Below are 18,690 nucleotides of genomic sequence, written 5' to 3'. Positions count from 1 at the left end.
CCCTACTGGTATGCTTGTGTGATAATCTCTATACACTTAGTGCTTTATTTAATTACAGCTTTATTTTTAGATGAAAGGCTACTGGTTTATTTACTCTTAGTTCCTGAACCTCAGGTTATGGCACAAAACATTTGGGGATTTTGAATTTTCTTACCTGAATAGATGTGCTGTGAAGGTGTCAGATGACACCGTGTTATTTGGTATTCTAAAGTACTACAAATGCATCAAACAAGAGCATTAACCATGGTACTTTTGTTAGTGGACTAAACTATTTGAGAATTTTTTTTTTTTAAGAGAAAAGTAGTTGCTTGTCTATTCATGAAGGCAGCGGATGATCTGGCAGTGCAGGTCTGCTGTACCTGTGTGTGTCATGGGTGGATCTTATAAAGTTACACACACACCTGATTCTCGCAGCTTGACCTGTTGCTGACTGCTTGAAGAACTCCAGCTTTAACTGAAGACAATGAGTTTACCGGACTACAAATCTCCCGGAAAACAGTCCTCAGCACCTGTACAGTCGGTAAGACATTAAACATTTACATCTGAAAATGAATAGTCACATTGTAATATTTTCAGCGTTCTATTTCATGTAACAGCTGTTCTGTTTCAGCTATGCTTTCGATCGCTTGATGTGTAATTTTGTAAATTTCTTTTAATTTTGACACGTTATACTTATAACGTTGTCTCTGTCTGAGTGCTATTAAAGTTCACGGTATATTTCCACAGCACTACCTGTAAAGCAAATACACGCGACGCGAGTTGTGCGTACTTAGTACACGATACTCTGTAACAAGAAAGTAGTTATTTCCCTACAGTATTGTATGCTTAAGGCGGAAGCAGGTACAAAATTAAACAACGTGTGTCTTTTCGACATGAATTGTGCATTTTATTTTGATTACAAAGTTTATTAGTCTACTAAAAAACCTAGATTAATAAAACGCTTTTTAAATTCCAAATACTGAGCAATGAGCATGTAACATTTATGGCAAGTTATGTCAGTAAATCTGCTGCATCCTTCAACTAGTTCAGTTTTCTATTAGTATTTTTATTTTTTTATTTTTTTTGACAGTAGGCTACTAAAATAGCCTACATGGCATTATTTTATACATTTATAACGTACTATCATGACACGACTATGTTTTTAACAATTCTCTGAAATTGTACCATGTAAAGACCATGTTATGTGAAAATCTGCTATCATTTTAGTGTTTTTGCAATATTTTTGCACATTTTACAAATCTGGTTAAAATTAATATTGTGAGGTTTCCCCCTTTTTTTCTATTTACCAATTATTGAGGGAGATTTATTGAAGTAGTGAAGTCTTATTTTGATGCTTTACTTGATTCCTCAAAACTTGCTTAATGTTAGTATTTAATTACACCTTATGTCGTTTCACCATAGAGAGGTTAGACAGTTAAAGACTGGTAAACATCTTTCAGGCTATCAAAAGTTTAAACTACTTTATAACCTGTTGAGCTCATATCAAAGCAATATGACCTTCTTATATGCTTGTTTTCTCTGTCCACAGAAATCCCAAGTTGTGCAGCTGAATATCGGAGGTCATGTCTTCAGCACATCCCTGGGGACCATCCGGAAATTCCCAAACTCCACACTGGCAGACCTGTTCAACGGATCCACCAAACGGATGGACCCCGAGGGTCGTTACTTCGTAGACCGTGATGGGACTCATTTTGCATACATCCTTGAGTACCTCAGAACAGAGAAAGTTCCTACTGATCACCTGCAGGAAGTGCACAAGGAGGCGCTTTACTATGACATCAAACCTCTGGTCAAAGCCATTGAGGAGACGCCTCAGTTCTTTGGAGAGACGGTCGGAAGACAGCAGTTTTTGGCCCGTGTGCCGAATTACCGCGAAAACCTGGAGGTGATTGTCCGGGTGGCCAGAGCGGAGGCCATCGCCTCACGCTACTCCAACATAATCGTGTGTGTTGTGAGGACAGAAGAGGATTTAGCCAGATACAATGATGCTATTGACAGTCTCGGCACCCCAAAAGAGTCTGTGGTGAGCTTTGGTCCGTGGAAAGCTCCAGCATCAGTGGATGACCTGTTAGATTGCGTCAAAACGGACATAGAGGCCAAAGGATATAAAGTAAAGATACAACCACACAGCATAGACAAAGGGTTTCTCTTTAAGAGCTACAACTTCTTCTACAAATTGGTTTTCACCTGGTGGTAAAGAGTGTGAGGCTCAACATTTTAGGCCTTTCATGACCTGGAAATAGGGGTATACAAAATGAAGGAATGTTTTATACATGATTAACTTATCACACAAATCAGATTTATCAAACATCTGTCCCTTTAGCAGACCCACCTATATGACAGGCAGCTGCTAATGACGTATAATGAAGATCTTATCTGTCAGTATCTGTTCAACCCTTGTTTAATATTGACTCAAGTCATGCTATCCTGGCCTTTGGCTGAAAATAGCTTCTGCATGGACGTCTCTTGTCATGTTTCACAGACAGGTCTTAGATTAAGCCAGGATTAGGTTAGGGTTAGGAAATGTACGATTTTTAGGTTAGAAAGTTGAATTAGTTCAATTAGGATTCAAAGTCCCCCTTTAGTCAATTTTGACTAAAAATTCAAACATCTTTGATCAGCAAAATGACATAGGCCTATTTAAACGTTTTTTTCATTGGGAAAAAAAAATCTTCATGCCTTAAAATTGCTTGTAATTCTACACCCTTGCCTCATTTAGTATGTACACAGTTCTATGAATATGCAAATTAGCCCCGCCTCCACTCGCTCACACCAGCTCAGACGATCACGTTGGCGTAATTGGAAACACCAGCGATTTCAAACCGTGTTTTTGAGACTGTCTTTGGTTGTTATTGACTTATTAATTTGCTCATGGTTTGCATTTTAAAAACACCTCATAGACATATAAACAACATTAAAAGCTGGATTTGCACCACAGGAAGACTTTTATAAACGTGCCATAGAAAAAAATTACTGCTGTGCATCTTGAGACAAAACAATGGCACTGACATATTTTAAGATATACCAGTGCAAATTTATTTTAGTTACAACAGCTCAAACATGAGTTTTAGTCTTGGGCTTAAGCCTTGCCTGTGGGGCTAAAGTTTTAAAGGAATATTCCGGTTCAATACAAGTTAAGTTTTTTTAGCAGCATTTATGGCATGCTGTGGATTCAAACAGAATATTATTTTGACTAAAGTGTATATGTCCAGAAATGCACTTAAAATAGAAGTCTGGGTAAAACATACAACGTACACTTCATGCAGTTTATTTTAAGTCTTAAGTGCATGTGTTTGCCACATGATGCTGGTAAAAGGCTTTACATCAATATTGGTCTTATGGAATCATATTGGGCTGTTAATTTGTCCATATCTGCGAACTGCACCATTTTATAACTTTTAACATTCAGGCATTTGCCTGATGCTTTTATCCAGAGTGACTTGCATCGCATTCAATGTATACCTTTTTAATCAGCTCATGCATTCCCAATGCATACTTTAAGAATGAACATTTTTCGTCCACTTGTCTTCATATACCAATATTACCTTAATGTGTGCTATGTATATACAATATGTCTGTTTTAACTACTGTAGTTGTCTAATATCTGTTCCATTTTTTCACTGCCAAGACACTTCGGAAGAACCCTTTCCTTGTGGAGATCGTTAAAAAAAGTGCAAAATATTATTAGGAAAAAGCAGGATGCCTGTTGTAGTATCTTATTACTTCATGTGAAAGAAAAAAGAAGGAAAAGCTGAATGATTTCAACGAGACCTTAGTGGGTTCATGAAATTGTTGTTCACAGAGATGTGCCACCCTTTTAAGTTTTAAATCTGTATACTATAGCTGTTGTTTTAGTTCAAAATGTTTGAAAATAAATGTAATTACTTAAAATGTGTTATTTTGACTTATATTTGTCTAATATTTACTGATTTCTATGCTATCTAGTTCATTATTCTCTGTTGTTACTATAGCCTCTTATATGTTACGTTATATACTTTTTAAAAACAGACAGGCCTAGGCCTATTTAAATCTTGAATCAGTCTCTATGAAGTTTTAATGCATAGCTGAAGAAATAAATATAATGAATATGTACATTGTTGTAATTGTACTTCATTAAAAATCAGAATAGGACGTTTCTAATATGATGGCATTAACTGTATGAGGAATTGAATGCATTCAAAGTAAGCCATCGATCCCAGACCTGTCCCGTAGTACGGTGATTTTTGAATACCTCCGTCCACGTGGCGTCGCTGTTTCACCGCAAGGTTCTGACGCCACTGAACAGCTCGTTCGCGAAGAAGTGCAGGAGCCGATAAACACAGCTATGGCAGCTCATCTGAAAAAACGAGTTTATGAGGAATTCTCTAAAGTTTCTCAGGTGAACACGTAAATCATATATATTGATCATACACTATCATAAAATATGTGTTGGTTACAGAATATAATTATATATGAAGATATTAGAACAAATGCAAAGCAGATGTACTGTAGCCTTTAGCATTAGTGTGTATTCATTACTATTCTAGTTATTCATGTTATTTTGGTGTGACTGTTTTATTCAAATGTCAGCTGGAACACTATTTATACATTTTTATATGCACATATCGTTTTCTGGTCCCACTGTAACTTCCCACTCAACATTTCCCTGTCAATTTTTATCTTAATATTTGGTTTGTGTGTAATTGGTGATGCCGAAGATAATAAATAGGCTAATAAATAAATAACAGAATGAATGTGCAAATCCTCCATGGTTGTGTCTGAGAATACCAGGACTGAAATATTCTGAAATTTTCTCAGTTATTATATCAGGGCTTTTTAAAACGAGTTAGGTGACGCTTGACAATAAGGTTTCAATTGTTAACATTAGTTAATGTAACAACTAACATTATCTATGAGCAATACATATGTTACTGCATTTGTTAGTTAATAAAAATACAGCTCTCCATGTTACTACAGAGTGCTTTAATTCATGTTAACAAATGCAATTTTTACTAATATATTAGTAAATGTTGACTAATGTAGTTATCTAATTATATCTAATAAAACCTTATTGTGCAGTGTTACCATGAATTAATTCAAATGAGATAATGTTTTTATCTTGTTGTTGTCGTCTCTTTGCAGCAGGTGACTTTAGAGGAGGCTCCTGCGAAGAAACTTCGACTGACCAAACCCAGTAAATCCGCCGCTCTTCACATTGACCTGTGTAAAGCCAGCAGCCCCACAGACGCTCTGCAGTACCTGCTGAGTTTTGCGCGAAAACCCGTGGAGGCCGAGAGTGTGGAGGGGGTCGTGCGCATTCTGCTCGAGCATTATTACAAGGTGTCAGAAACAGAAGCTTCATGAAACATGCTAATACACATTCCTTGATACTGACATCAGATATTTATTCACCTATGCACTTGCACATTTCAGTTGATATGTTTGGAATATAAAGTAAGATTATTTATTACTTTTAATAACTGTGTCTTTACATGTACATGCGGTGATGTTGTCTACAGGAGTCCGATAACTCAGTCAGGCTGAAGATCGCCTCTCTGCTGGGCTTATTATCAAAAACGCAGGGCTTCACTCCAGACTGCATAGTAGACGATGCTATTAACATTCTCAACAATGAAAGTAAGTATAAAATCATTATACAGATTCTGTTCAAAAATTAATTTGACACTTAATATAAATTTCTTAATTGAATGAGTTGCACTTAATTAAATATAATGTACATTGTCATATAAATAAATATAAGGATATGCTGGGCAGAGCTAGTATTGTTAACTCAAACTATTAAAAAAATTCTGTTCATTGAAATAAATCTCAAATAAAATATAAATGTTAGTTAAAAAATCTAAATTAGAACACAAATGTGAAATGTTGCATTGATGATAAACTGAAATAAGTTTAATTTGAAGCACTAAAATTATTAACTGAAAATACATAAAACTGAAATTAAATTAAATGAAAAGTTAAAACTGAATAGCAATATTTTAATAATAATAATAAAGTGACAAAAGCAGATTAGTTTATATATATATATATATATTATATATAAGCTAATTCAGAATATGAATAAAATTAAATGAAAAAAGCACTGGTGCTGGGGACTGATTTTTTGAAACAGGAAAACATTTAATGAAAGTTAAAGCAGCTGTTTCTGACACATATAAAATGCATTATTAAAAATAATCAAATATATCATGTTTTATTGTGATTAGGCCAGCAGAGAAAAAAAAAACCCTTACATTTAAATCCTGAATATAATGCAGTGTGCTGTGAATATACTTTTCTAGTCAGCATAGATTAGTTGGTGTGAAAATGGGATTTTTCTAATAATTTGATCTGTGTTTTAGAGTCTCATCAGGTTCTGGCGCAGCTGCTGGATACGCTCCTGATCATCGGTACTCAACTCCCAGACAAAACCGCTGTCATTCAGAGACTTATAGATGTGGCCTGCAAGGTGACCGCAATAACTAAGATTTCATCCTTTCTTATAAAACTGCAGTCATACTTTTTGGCAGTATCAATTATTCATACTGATTTCACTAGCTTTTATATTATTCTGAATCTGAATTATTATTATTTTTAATATTTTATGCTCATGCCATATTTTTCCTCAGCATCTCTCAAGCACTTATTTTGGGGTGAGGAATAAGTGTCTCCAGCTCTTGGGCTGCCTGGGGACTGTTGATATGCCTCTCGGTAAAGAGACTGATGCGGGACCTGGAGCACAAACGTCACCCGTACGGGATGTACAGAGTTTGATCAGCGACTATTTTCAGGACCAGGACCCTCGAGTCCGCACCGCTGCCATCAAAGCCATGGTACATGAGCTCTGTAGAACAATGTGGTGTTAAAACTGCATTTATTGACACTTTCTTTAAATGACTTGTGTGTTTTCCTTTCTCCCATCAGCTGCAGCTACATGAAAGAGAGATGAAAATTCAACAGATTATTTATAACCAGGTCAAGACTAACAATAATAATCTCACACTACCATTTAAGTTTGGGGTCGGTAAGATTTTTGGTGTTTCTGAAATAAGTATCTTCTGCTCACCAAGGCTGCATTTATTTGATCAAAAAATACAGTAAGACTTATTATCATTAAAAATAAGAATTTTCTATTAAAATGTATTAAAAAATGTAATTTATTCCTGTGATGCAAAGCTGAATTTTCAGCATCATTACTCCAGTCTTCAGTGTCACATGATCCTTCAGTAATTCTAATTCTAAAATGCTGATTTGCTGCTCAAAAAAATTATTAGTATCATTGCTGAAAACAGTTATGCTGCTCTATATTTTTATGGAAAGCGTGATGCATTTTTTTCAGGATTCTTTATGAATAGAAAGTTCAAAAGAACAGCATTTAATTGAAATAAAAATATTTTGTAACATTATAAATAAATGTATTGCATCCTTGCTGAATAAAAGTATTAATTTCTTTCAAAAAAATCGTACTGACCCCAAACCTTTGAACTATAGTGTATGTTTTAAATCTTTCGTTCCACTGAGCATGAGATTAATCTCCAATAACTAACTTATGAATGTCTCATTTCTCGGACAGGCCTGTAAGCTCTTGAGTGATGATTATGAGCAGGTCCGTTCAGCAGCGGTACAGATGGTTTGGGTTCTGAGCCAGCTTTATCCTGAGAGGTAGAGCGTCCGTTTTTACACGCTTTTCTGTGTTTTGGACAACGTTATATGTGTTTACTTTTCTGCCATATTGTTTATTTAAAGCTGCAGTCCGTAACTTTAGGCACTCTAACGGTTAATAAACAGAACTGCATGTGTCTTGCGGAAGAACATAGTAGCCGGAGCTTCTTCTCTCTGTTTATGTCAAGTCACACAGGGACTGGGCCACTCCGCAGCGGTGCCGACCCGACCGGTCTAAAGTAGTCCCAATATAAACACTTACTATAGGTGTACTGTAGTGATTCAGGATAGGACAAAAACATGGTTTGGAAAATGGATTCATGATGTACTCGCTCATTATATAATGATTTTACATTTTTAACACAAAACTTACGTACTGCAGCTTTAAGCATGCACTTTTCTTAAATTATATTTTTTATTTATTTATCCAAAACGTATAGGGAGATGCGAACATTGCAAAATGTGTTACTTAATCACATGACATAACACATATTTCCCACTTATTTTTATTCCCTTAGCAGAGAGATAACCTACACATTTCCTTTAAAAGCAACCCAAGCTAAACTAACAAAGAAACCAGCAACCAAAAACATTATTTTCCCAACATTCAGAAGATTCCCCAAGCCACCTAATAGTATTTGTTGCTAAACAAAATCTGGTTATATAGGGTTACATACTCATACTACATATCCAAACTCTTCATTCTAGTGTAAATTTTTTTTAATCTTAAAGGGATGGTTCGGAGTAATTTCAACCTAGGGTCCTTTGCACCATGACCTCGAGCCAAACATCCCCCCCAGAAGCTTGGCTTCCCTTGGTCGAACATTATTAAAGTTAGAGCTTATTTGGAGATATCAGCCGAATGGCTTAGTGCCGGCGCTAATGGATCCAAGGTTGTATCTCGTAAGTTACCTAACCCGCTAATCGCTAACCAAACGAGGTCACTTCCGTGATTTAGGAAAAGCCCTGTAAAAGTCCTGGCAGAAAGCGACGTCCGGGTTAGCGATAACATGAGCCATCAGGCAAGTGTTATTTAAATAAACTCCTGATGTACTTACAAACTTTTCAATGCCTCGTTTTATGAGTACAGAACCTATTTGTACTACTGTAGAAGTTTGGTACCATTCTGGGCATTATTAGTGGGGTAATTTAGGAGATACAACCTTGGATCCATTAGCGCCTGCACTAAGCCATTCGGCTGATATCTCTAAATAAGCTCTAACTTTAAAGGTATAGTGGAGGATCTTTCCGAATTTTAGATAAGACCCGCCCTCTCCACTTTTTGAATAAGTTTGATTGATTCACCAGAATGATTGACAATTAGGAGGACCAATAGTATAGGTGATCCACCCGGAAGTAAAAAATCCTCCATTATACCTTTAATAATGTTCGACCAAGGGAAAAAAGGCTTCTGGGGTGGTGTTTGGCTCGAGGTCATGGTGCAAAGGACCCTAGATTGAAATTACTCCGAACCATCCCTTTAAGCGTAGATGAATTTCTCCATCACAAATTATAATGTGGTTTGTCCATCCAGTCTTTACCTGTAAGTAATGCTGACAGCAGCCATCGTTTTAATTTATCATTTCAATTCATGAAATTGAAGAATGCAGCATTTTAAGATGGATTTGAACACTGTCTTGTGCATCAACAGTATCGTTCCCATCCCCTCCTCCAATGAGGAGATCCGACTGGTGGACGACTCCTTCGGGAAGATCTGTCACATGGTCAGTGATGGCTCATGGGTAGTCAGAGTGCAAGCTGCAAAACTGCTGGTGAGTTATGAGCGTGATTGTAGCATATCCGCGTAACCACATGATTAATTATCACTTTTCCATCTAACTGTTCCACTCTCTCTCTCAGGGCTCAATGCACCAAGTCAGCCCTCATTTTCTGGAGCAGACTTTGGACAAGAAGCTGATGTCAGATCTCAGGGTATTTACACACAACAAATGACAGGGGGGAAAAAATACAAGAAACAGACGCTCAATAAATATTTAAAAGATGGTGTTCTCATTGTATCTCAGAGGAAACGCACTGCTCATGAGCGAGCAAAAGAGCTGTACGCTTCTGGAGAGTTCTCGTCTGGACGGCGATGGGCCGACGACGCTCCCAAAGAGAAAGTCGACACTACCGGTGTAAACCTCATCGACTCTGGAGCCTGTGGGGCGTTTGTTCACGGCCTGGAAGACGAGATGTACGGTATGTATTTCAAAACACAGCCATTATCTTTGAGGACATTTTTAGCACTTTAACAAGATGTACCGGAGTCCTGTTTATTAATTTGGTATCGTTTTTCACAGAGGTGCGTATCGCTGCGGTGGAGGCGCTCTGTTCCCTCGCCCAGTCGTCATCCAGCTTTGCTGAAAAATGTCTTGACTTCCTTGTGGACATGTTTAATGATGAAATCGAGGAGGTGCGGCTTCAGTCCATCCATGTGCTACGGCAGATCTCGACTCACATCACCCTCAGAGAAGACCAGCTGGATACTGTCCTCGCAGTGCTGGAGGTGCTTAAAAAAGAAAGAAAAATAAAACTCAAATCACAATATGGCTTAGTGCCATTATCAAATCACAAAGGCTGCGTTAGTTAAATATATGCGCTGCATGTTTCAAGAGTGAAGCGCAGCGCTGTGTTTCAGTGTTGTCAGTGTTTCGGAATGGCTCGCAGAAAAAATGAGTTTAGGTCGCTTATAAGGTGCATTTGAGAATGCAACATGCGCCGATCATCATCACATGTAATGAGCAGCAAATATGTTTTGTATTTTACTTTGAAATATCATAATAGTAATGTTTCTTATAAATAATAATCATTTATAATTTTATATAATTATTCTATAATAATTATTATTTTATAGTCATTTTAATATAATTACACTTTTGGCCTATTGTGCAGCCCTACAAACAACAACAACACAACAAACTTGGCACTTTTTCGTTTTGATCCGAAAAGTCGCAATTAGATTTTACCGCAAGTGCAGCCCTAATATCATGCCAATTAACTGACCATTCATTGCAGGACTCATCACGGGACATTCGCGAGGCCCTGCATGAGTTGCTGTGTTACACTAATGTGTCCACTAAAGAGTGCATCCAGCTGGCCCTCCTGGAACTCCTGAAGAACCTCTCCAAGTACCCAACCGACCGCAACTCAGTCTGGAAGTGAGTTCCAGTGGCTGTTCCTGTCTGTTCCTCACTGGCATTCGGCCCTATTCTCTGACTTCTTTATTTTTTCCCCCCTTTAATCCAGATGTTTGAAGTTTCTCGGTGCTCGACACCCAACCCTAGTGCTGCCGATTGTCCCTGAGCTGCTGAGCACACATCCGTATTTCGACACTCCAGAACCAGACATGGACGACCCTGCTTGTATCCTCCACATCTGACATGACAACGTCAATGCATATTACTATTTACAGACTTTGGTTTTGTCAACAATGTCTTAAAAGTAATGAATAATACAACATATGTAATTTGAATTGAATCCTAAAACATAGAAATGAATCTAAATCTGAATATTAAGGCTTAAACGCATTTCCAGACATTTGATTTCATGTGTTTATTTGCTGTTCACACTTTTCAAACATGTCAAATAATTGAACTAAGCTGGATACATTTCTGCTGCCTGTTCGTTCAGAGATGTTTCTGTTCAAATTTTCCTAAACTGGATTTGTTCAGACATCGCTGTTTTAGTTCTGGTCTTCAACGCAGCCCAGACCTGTCCCACCATGCCAGCGCTGTTCTCAGACCACACGTTTCGGCACTACGCCTACCTGCGTGACAGCTTGTCCCACCTGGTACCACACCTCCGAGTGAGAAACCTGCCTGCAGCCTTTCGTTTTATTTAAATATAATATACACTACTGTTCACAAATTTGGGGTCAGTAAGATAAAAAAAAAAAAATATATATATATATATATATATATATATATATATATATATATATATATTTATCTCTATAGATATAGATATATATTCTGCAAAGATGCATTAAATAGATCAAAAAGGACAGAAAACACATTAATGATGCTAAATATTTCTGTTTGAAATAAATGCTGTTCTTTTGAACTTTCTATTCATCAAGGAATCCTAAAAAAACTGAAGCAGCAAAAACATAAGAGGCAGCACAACTGTTTTCAACACTGATAATAATAATAAATGTTTCTTGAGCAGCAAATCCGCAAATTAGTAAGATTTTTGAAGCATCATGTGACACTGAAGACTGGAGTAATGATGCTGAAAATTCAGCTTTGCATCAAAGGAATAAATTGCGTTTAAAATATATTCAAATACAAAACAATTATTTAAAATTGTAATAATATTTCACAATATTACTGTATTTTGTGAGCATTAGAGACCTTAAATATTTTTTACAAACTCTTACCGACCCCAAACCTTTGTGTATGCTATTTTAGTGCTGTAATAAAACCCTATTAAAACTCTTTAAATACTGTTTTATCAATGTATGATTCATCCTTAATTTCTTTTTTTATCTTCCATATCTTTGCTGTATGTTTTCTCTCTCAGTTGCCAGGCAGAAAGCAGACTGCTAGTCTGGAGGCGTCTGGTGTGGGTTCAGGCAGTCTGGATTCGGCACATAACTTCCTTCAGGACAGTCTCATTCGGGTCAGCGCCCTTCAGAACCTGGAAACACCTGGTGCTCAGGATCTGCTGGAGTTTACCATCAGGTTCAAACCTTTAATAAACTACACTTATATTCTTTTTAAGGGTCTCTTCATAAGGTGTTTGTAAAGATGATTTTTATTTTCACACGCAGGGATCTGCAGAGGTTGGGGGAGCTGCAGACTGAGTTGGCCGGTTCTGCAGATTTCTGTGCCACATATTTGCGCTGCCAACTACTGCTTACCAAGGTGAATACAAATATGCTGCACTAATACTTTTATTCAAGTTGGCTGCATTAAATTAAATGCTGCTCTTTTGAACTTTCTGTTCATCAAAGAATCCTGAAAAAATGTATCACAGTTTCCACAAAAATATGAAGCATCACAACTGTTTTCAGCATTGTTGCTTGAGCATCAAATCAGCGTAATAGAATGATTTCTGATGGATCATGTGACACTGAAGACTGGAGTAATGATGCTGAAAATTCACAGAAATTACAAAACTGTATTTTTGATCAAACTTTGACCAGATTTTTTATTTACTTTAGTTTGAGCCTCGATGAGCATTAAAGACTCTTTTGTACTATTCAACTGTATTGTATTGTTTTTTCTTTCAACCCCAGGCACTTCAGGAGAAGTTATGGACCATGGCTGTTCCTCTCTGTCTCAAACAGAACGCCAAAGTTTCAACAGCCGCTCGACAGGTACATCCTACCCCAGTTCATTTAATCCACAGCCGACCCACCAAACTTTTGACTACTGATGTATCATTGTTGTCATTTTGTGATGTGTGACAGATCCTTGATGAGACCTATAAGCTGGAGTTCTTGTACAGTGGTCTGGAGACGCAGCAGATTGCCACAATTCACAACGTGCGACTGCAGGCGAAAGCGTTACAGCTCATCCTTACAGCACGATCCAAACGAGGGTCAGCACTTACCAATAAACTTCCTAAAGCAATAAAATCTCAAAGATTTGAAACTGATGATCTTTACTCTTCTGAATAACAGGGTTGATCATGTTCTTGGCATTTGTGAGAAGTTCCTGCAGGATGTGGAGTCATTTCAAAGGTAAAAACACTTCATGTTAAAGGGATAGTTCACCCAAAAATGAAAATTCAACTTTCATTTTTGGGTGAACTATCCCTTTAAGGCAAGCAAACACTGGATTTTGATGTTGCACAGGGTTAGGGTCTGTGACAAACCCCCAGATCACGGTTAAATTGATGCTCGTTGTGGTCGCCTATCCTTAAGTATGAGCAGGTTAGAGACGTGATCTGAGCCTGTCTTGAGCAATCGCAGATGCTGCGATATATTCAAACCTGTTTGATATTATTGCCATGTGATCCTGTAGTGTGTGCAATGCAACGACTAGCTGGAACTAATCCAGCCAATCGCAGTGCAGATGGTATAAACGGAGAAATCTCGTAATCATTTGGGTGAATTTATGTTAGTTTTCTTCACTGTTGGTCAGGACTGCCTCTTGACCGAATGTCATGTAGTTTGTGCACTTCATCAGCATTGTGTTCTGTAGTATGTGCGCTGTTATGACAAGACAACGACAGATGACAAGAAACCTTGTTGTGTAGTGTGAGCACCACAGCAATTTAGCTAGTCTTACAGTCCTGTAGTGTGAGCTTGCCCTTACTTAAAGATACTGTGTTATAAATGCATCAAATCTCAATCTATACGTTGATGTGTGAAGAATCACTGAATATTCTTTCCATTCTCAGGCTCTTCATGGCAGAGTTGCCCCATTTCCAGGACAGTTTTGTGGAGAAACTCTTGGAGTTGATGCCCAGGCTGACGACCTGCAAACCTCATGATCTGGTTAAAATCTTTCAGACCACACTGCGGCAAAGCAGATTCATCCATCTCAAACTACCTGAGCAGGTGCGCAGATTCAAGAAGATACAGGAAACAGCTTGTTTGTTCCCAAACGTGTTTTGAATTATCCCTTTTGTTTAGATCCACAGGGCGTCAGCAACAATTATCGAGCCGACAGGAGAATCAGACAACGCTTTGAGATTCACCTCTGGTCTGGTGGTGGCGTTAGATATAGACGCTACTCTTGAACATGTACAAGACCCACAGACAACAGTCAAAGTGCAGGTTAGATGCTCCAACCTCATTTCTTTTCAGTCAAATCACATGTAAGCAAAGAAAAACTGACTCTATTTTCATAATGCACATTCAGGTTTTTTTTAAAAATGTAATGAAGAAAAAGGACCTCAGCTTTTCAATCATTCATAGACACTTTTCACCATCTAATCAATTCTCAATGGATGCATTTAAATCCCACCCTACGTATTCCTGTTGCTCAAACAGTAGAGCTAGCAACGCCAAAGTCATGGGTTTGAACTGATAAAAGTTTTAAAAAGTCACTTTGCATAAAAGCGTCTGCCCGTTGCATAAATGTCAATACTCTTCCATTGTTTCAGGCATAAAATCAGTTTTATTTAAATCAGTTTAATTCAATTTGTGTACAATGTACACTTTTTTTTTTTCATCCTCCCACAGGTGCTATATCCAGATGGACAGTCTCACATAATCCACCCCAAACCTGGAGATTTTAGGACCCCGGGACCTGGACGTGTGCGACTGATCACGCAGGTTTATCTCTCTCATTCTGCCTGGACAGGTTGGTATCCTTTCTGAAATGTGTGTTTTTCTGCTGATAGTAACAGACACATGCACATCAAGACATCAGTTGTGTATTTTTGGTCAAGTATCATTATGCTGAAGCTATTCTTTGTTTAGTCCTTGTATTAAATAATGATGCAAACACAAAGACAAATCCTTCTCTGCTGGTAGCGAACAGCATGAACCCTTCACAGTTCCACAGATATAAATAGAACTGCATCTAGTCCAACAAGGCAGCATATTGCTCGAGTTATTTTATATCTGTGAGTGTGACCAGAATACTGAGCACCTCAGCTGAGGCTGAATGCATTTCTGCTTTAGTCATATAGTGTCTATAGTGGTGAACGGAAATGTTCCCGTTTGCCCCAATAGCAAAGAAAAAGTTTCTATGACTTTCCAAAAGAGTAAAACATTTTTGAGATCGATTAATGTAAAATTTTCAATCACTGTCTCAGACGTTGGTATTAGAAACACTCATGCAGCAGCTGAAAATTATGCTTTTTTTACTTTTTCAATTTTCTTTAGTGTGTAAAAAAGCCTCAGCTGTAGTTTTCTTCTGGGAACGAGCACTTCACAATATCCTTCATTTAAATAATTCCAGCTAAAGCAATAAGCATAAAAGGGGGAAGGTTGCAGTGCGTTAGTTGCGTGTTGAAACTCACGGTTATGGCAAGCGACATGACATTTCCCAAACTTGCTCGAAGCGGTTGACCAATCACAACACACTGGTCCAGCTGACCAATAAGAGTGCATTGCGCTTTTTGGAAGGAGGGGCTTTATAGAGACCGGAACTAAACAGAGCGTTACTGACAGACTGGGAAAAGAGGTGCTGCAACAGTCAATTATGTGGAAAAATTATGTTTTTTGAACATTCAACCATAAAACCTTATTCTAATGGACCACAAAAACAAAATCAAAACTCTGAAAAAGGGCATAAAAGGTCCTTCTGTGATAGCAAGGTATCAAAACACAAAGTATAGTGTTATAAATGTACACGAAATTATAAAAAATTCAAACATTAACTTTTTATGATGTTAATAACTGGAAAATAATTCAGAAGGTCCACTGTACACAACTTATCAGTGCGTGTTATTCCAAAGGGAAAAAGTGTTATTCATGACCTTTGTTTTATGCTTACTAACAAATTACATTACAACTAAAGCGTTTTGTTATACTACACTCACTAAAGCACCTTGGATTACCATGTAAATACTGTAGTATTTTAATCTCTGTATATATATATATCATACTAGTAGCATCTGTTACCATCCCAGTCTTTTTTCAAGAGTTACATTCACAGTGTAAAGTAGAATGTAATCTGAAGTGCATCTCATGTCTGTGTGTGTTTTTACTCTCAGAGGCCTGTCAGATTGAAGTGCGGTTGCTTCTGGCCTACAGCACCAGCAGCTGTAAACTATATGTCTCTAAACCTGCGTGGAATGAGAGTATGGACGGTCTCCCCACCAGCGAGAACTCAATTGAGGGCACAATCCACCTCAGCAAACCTGTTAAAGTCTTCATTATGCCCAAACCAGCTCGTCGCTGACCCATGTGTGTGTGTGTGTGTGAGAAATTAACAGCCAACACAAAATCAAATGTTTTCACAATTATGTTTAATCTTAAATAAATCGTTTTTTGTTCATTTGTATCACTGGTGTGTGTGATAATGGGGTATTTTCATTTGATTATAAAGCAAATAACATTTTCACCAAAAGTAAGGAATATATTTCCTCCAATAGCCCAGAGAGCAAATTATTAAGCATCTATTAAAGAAGACAATGTTAATTTGAAGTGTAAGGCACTTTTAACACGGCATTAAATGAATTAGCTGGTTGTGTTGATGATGTCATCAGCAGGTGGAGTGGAAGACCCCGCCCACTTTAGCGCCCTGTCCCGCCAGAGCGTTATATTCTTTAACAGCCTGCTCAGTCTGGAACACCCTGACGTCGACACCCTGCTTCTTCACGTAATCTACGGTGGAGGGAGGCACCTGAAACGTAAAAGACAAAAAGATTCGCTTATTTAAGGATTGAAATATTCAGATCATGGACAGTGCTGATCACCAAAATCACAATCCTACCTGTAGAGCTTCACTCATCCCTCTTCCTATGACCAGCGTCTGCACCCCTTTCCTCAGGACCTCTTCCAGATCAGCTGGCTGGACACCGGGATAATGCTAGCAGGAGATGTACTTAGTTAGACACATCTCTAATAAATAACATTTAAAGCAAACTGGTTGAAATACAAGATAATATTGATATATTGAACATTTTTGGAGACTACATAGTTCCCATATATCTATTTGTGTTATTTCATAGAATGCAATGAAATGTCCTTGAATAAATGCAAGTTGCTTTGGATAAAAGCATCTGCCAAATGCATAAATGTAATTATTATAAAAGTACAATGAATACTAAAACAGATTTTTACAAAACATACATTGCTGTTTTTATGAAAATTTTAAGAAGATAATGTAATTCTGTCATGACAACTCTCGGGAGATTGGTATGGTAATGGATATATGACACTGTTAATGAATTTGGTCTTGGCGGAATAGATCTGCTACGCTGCTGCAGAGCAAGTATTACTGCGAATACCTTCACAGACATTTCTGTGAGCATGTAAGACATGCTGCTGCTGCTGCATATGTAGCATACATGATTTAACCCCATAGCAGATCTATACAGGTGGAGCTGGGGAAGCTGGAGGGTTTCTGAAAGCAGACTGTTACAATGCCAAGTATTTGACAGAAAATAATGCAGAGTATTTTAATGTTTGAGCAGCAAGCTCATTGGCTGCTGATGCAACAGCAACCAATCAGATGTGCCATGTAGATAACGACATGATTACTACCAATAAGTTAAAGACCCATCAGCATGGACCATTCAGAGTTTCATGCCATAACTATGTAATAAAGATGAGGGTGATTTTACAGTGTGATCTGGTGTTCAACTTACATCTGTGCCGGTTTCACGCCAGTCCCAGGCACGGCTGCCACCTGGCCACACTTTACAGTCTTTATAGGATGCAGAGCAACCTTTGACCTTCATGTGGCCCCAGGATAAGGAAGCAATCTCTGGAGAAGACATGCTCAGCTTTCCTGTAACACGAGTGGAAGACAAATCAGATGCATGTATTAGTCTTTTTCTTGACTTTTTACATTGTATTATACTATATTACTATATTATAATACCATGTTTTTTGTACAAGTACCATGCTAGTTCCTTAAAGTGTCATGTAAAATCCTTGGTAAATCAATGTTAATCTTTCAGTACCATAGTATTACCATCTTTGTACAGGATGTCACTCTAATAAAACCTGACTGCTTTTTTTAAACACTTAATTAACTTATAAAAAACAATTTACAATTGGTAAACCTTAACCTAACGTTACCCAGCTTATAGCACTTGTACACGCATGCATGTCATAAAACCATAGAGCATAAAACCTGTTTTCTCTGACGAGTTTTTTTATTCAGGCAACTAATAATTTTTATTATAAAAACAACTTTATGCACGTGCAACACATGCACTATAATTGTTTTTCATTTATATTATATAATCTTGCCTTTTAGCCTGCAACTCAATCTCGCTTGTGTTGTGCTTTTCTTCGTGTGACGCAGGCCACACCCACCACGTACGTTACTGGCCAGCGTCTATTTAGCGTATGCTTCAGCCCTTTACGCTGATTGGCTGCCGTTCAGTGACGTAGCAAAAGCTGGAGTCAGTCAGTCAACGGCATGGTCCACATCCTCTCAGCAGCCAGTAGGATTGGATAAATCGGATAATATA

At 37.7% G+C, this 18,690-nt stretch overlaps 3 protein-coding genes across 7 annotated transcripts; 2 read left to right on the top strand and 1 right to left on the bottom strand.

Moving 5' to 3' along the window:
• Positions 1–373: 373 nt before the first annotated feature.
• On the top strand, positions 374–3,731 carry kctd14 (potassium channel tetramerization domain containing 14). The gene is made up of 2 exons (XM_084408742.1): positions 374–520; positions 1,529–3,731. The coding sequence occupies exons 1-2, from the start codon at positions 464–466 to the stop codon at positions 2,195–2,197; spliced, it is 726 nt and encodes a 241-aa protein (XP_084264868.1). The 5' UTR covers positions 374–463; the 3' UTR covers positions 2,198–3,731.
• Positions 3,732–4,247: 516 nt separating this feature from the next.
• On the top strand, positions 4,248–17,279 carry ints4 (integrator complex subunit 4). Of its 3 annotated transcripts, XM_084409885.1 has the most exons (24): positions 4,264–4,378; positions 5,122–5,319; positions 5,499–5,616; positions 6,342–6,448; positions 6,609–6,812; positions 6,904–6,954; positions 7,553–7,641; positions 9,293–9,413; positions 9,502–9,573; positions 9,666–9,840; positions 9,942–10,147; positions 10,657–10,799; positions 10,888–11,003; positions 11,313–11,446; positions 12,163–12,323; positions 12,413–12,506; positions 12,881–12,961; positions 13,055–13,185; positions 13,268–13,327; positions 13,990–14,149; positions 14,225–14,368; positions 14,777–14,897; positions 16,258–16,450; positions 16,753–17,279. In XM_084409885.1, exons 1-23 carry the CDS (start codon positions 4,325–4,327, stop codon positions 16,443–16,445), a joined length of 2,928 nt encoding a protein of 975 aa, XP_084266011.1. In that variant the 5' UTR covers positions 4,264–4,324; the 3' UTR covers positions 16,446–16,450; positions 16,753–17,279. The 3 variants fall into 3 exon arrangements, with proteins under 3 accessions (XP_084266010.1, XP_084266011.1, XP_084266012.1); XM_084409884.1 differs by lacking the exon at positions 16,753–17,279 and having other exon boundaries at positions 4,248–4,378; positions 16,258–16,547; XM_084409886.1 differs by lacking the exon at positions 16,753–17,279 and having other exon boundaries at positions 5,125–5,319; positions 16,258–16,547.
• On the bottom strand, positions 16,496–18,536 carry aamdc (adipogenesis associated, Mth938 domain containing). Of its 3 annotated transcripts, none has more exons than XM_084409888.1 (4): positions 18,471–18,536; positions 17,857–18,001; positions 16,980–17,075; positions 16,496–16,889 (listed from the first exon to the last, which is right to left on the bottom strand). In XM_084409888.1, the coding sequence occupies exons 2-4, from the start codon at positions 17,986–17,988 to the stop codon at positions 16,749–16,751; spliced, it is 369 nt and encodes a 122-aa protein (XP_084266014.1). In that variant the 5' UTR covers positions 17,989–18,001; positions 18,471–18,536; the 3' UTR covers positions 16,496–16,748. The 3 variants fall into 3 exon arrangements, with proteins under 3 accessions (XP_084266014.1, XP_084266015.1, XP_084266013.1); XM_084409889.1 differs by having other exon boundaries at positions 17,857–17,999; positions 18,293–18,530; XM_084409887.1 differs by having other exon boundaries at positions 17,857–17,999; positions 18,467–18,527.
• Between the last annotated feature and the right edge of the window lie 154 nt (positions 18,537–18,690).

This window comes from Rutilus rutilus, assembly GCF_951802725.1.
Source record: "Rutilus rutilus genome assembly, chromosome: 5".
NCBI lineage: Eukaryota > Metazoa > Chordata > Actinopteri > Cypriniformes > Leuciscidae > Rutilus > Rutilus rutilus.
The sequence above is the reverse complement of the archived record's forward strand: the minus strand, read 5'-3'. Positions and strand labels throughout refer to the sequence as shown.

What these genes read in the sequence shown, in the direction of transcription:
- aamdc (XM_084409888.1), bottom strand. Translation starts at nt 17,988, where the DNA reads ATGTCTTCTCCAGAGATTGCTTCCTTATCCTGGGGCCACATGAAGGTC. An exon ending in GGCGTGAAACCGGCACAGAT is followed by an intron (nt 17,076 to 17,856) that starts GTAAGTTGAACA and finishes ATCTCCTGCTAG; the next exon opens with CATTATCCCGGTGTCCAGCC. An exon ending in GGATGAGTGAAGCTCTACAG is followed by an intron (nt 16,890 to 16,979) that starts GTAGGATTGTGA and finishes TTTACGTTTCAG; the next exon opens with GTGCCTCCCTCCACCGTAGA.
- ints4 (XM_084409885.1), top strand. Translation starts at nt 4,325, where the DNA reads ATGGCAGCTCATCTGAAAAAACGAGTTTATGAGGAATTCTCTAAAGTT. An exon ending in AGCCAGCTTTATCCTGAGAG is followed by an intron (nt 7,642 to 9,292) that starts GTAGAGCGTCCG and finishes GTGCATCAACAG; the next exon opens with TATCGTTCCCATCCCCTCCT. An exon ending in CTGCTGGAGTTTACCATCAG is followed by an intron (nt 12,324 to 12,412) that starts GTTCAAACCTTT and finishes TTTCACACGCAG; the next exon opens with GGATCTGCAGAGGTTGGGGG.
- kctd14 (XM_084408742.1), top strand. Translation starts at nt 464, where the DNA reads ATGAGTTTACCGGACTACAAATCTCCCGGAAAACAGTCCTCAGCACCT. An exon ending in CCTCAGCACCTGTACAGTCG is followed by an intron (nt 521 to 1,528) that starts GTAAGACATTAA and finishes CTCTGTCCACAG; the next exon opens with AAATCCCAAGTTGTGCAGCT.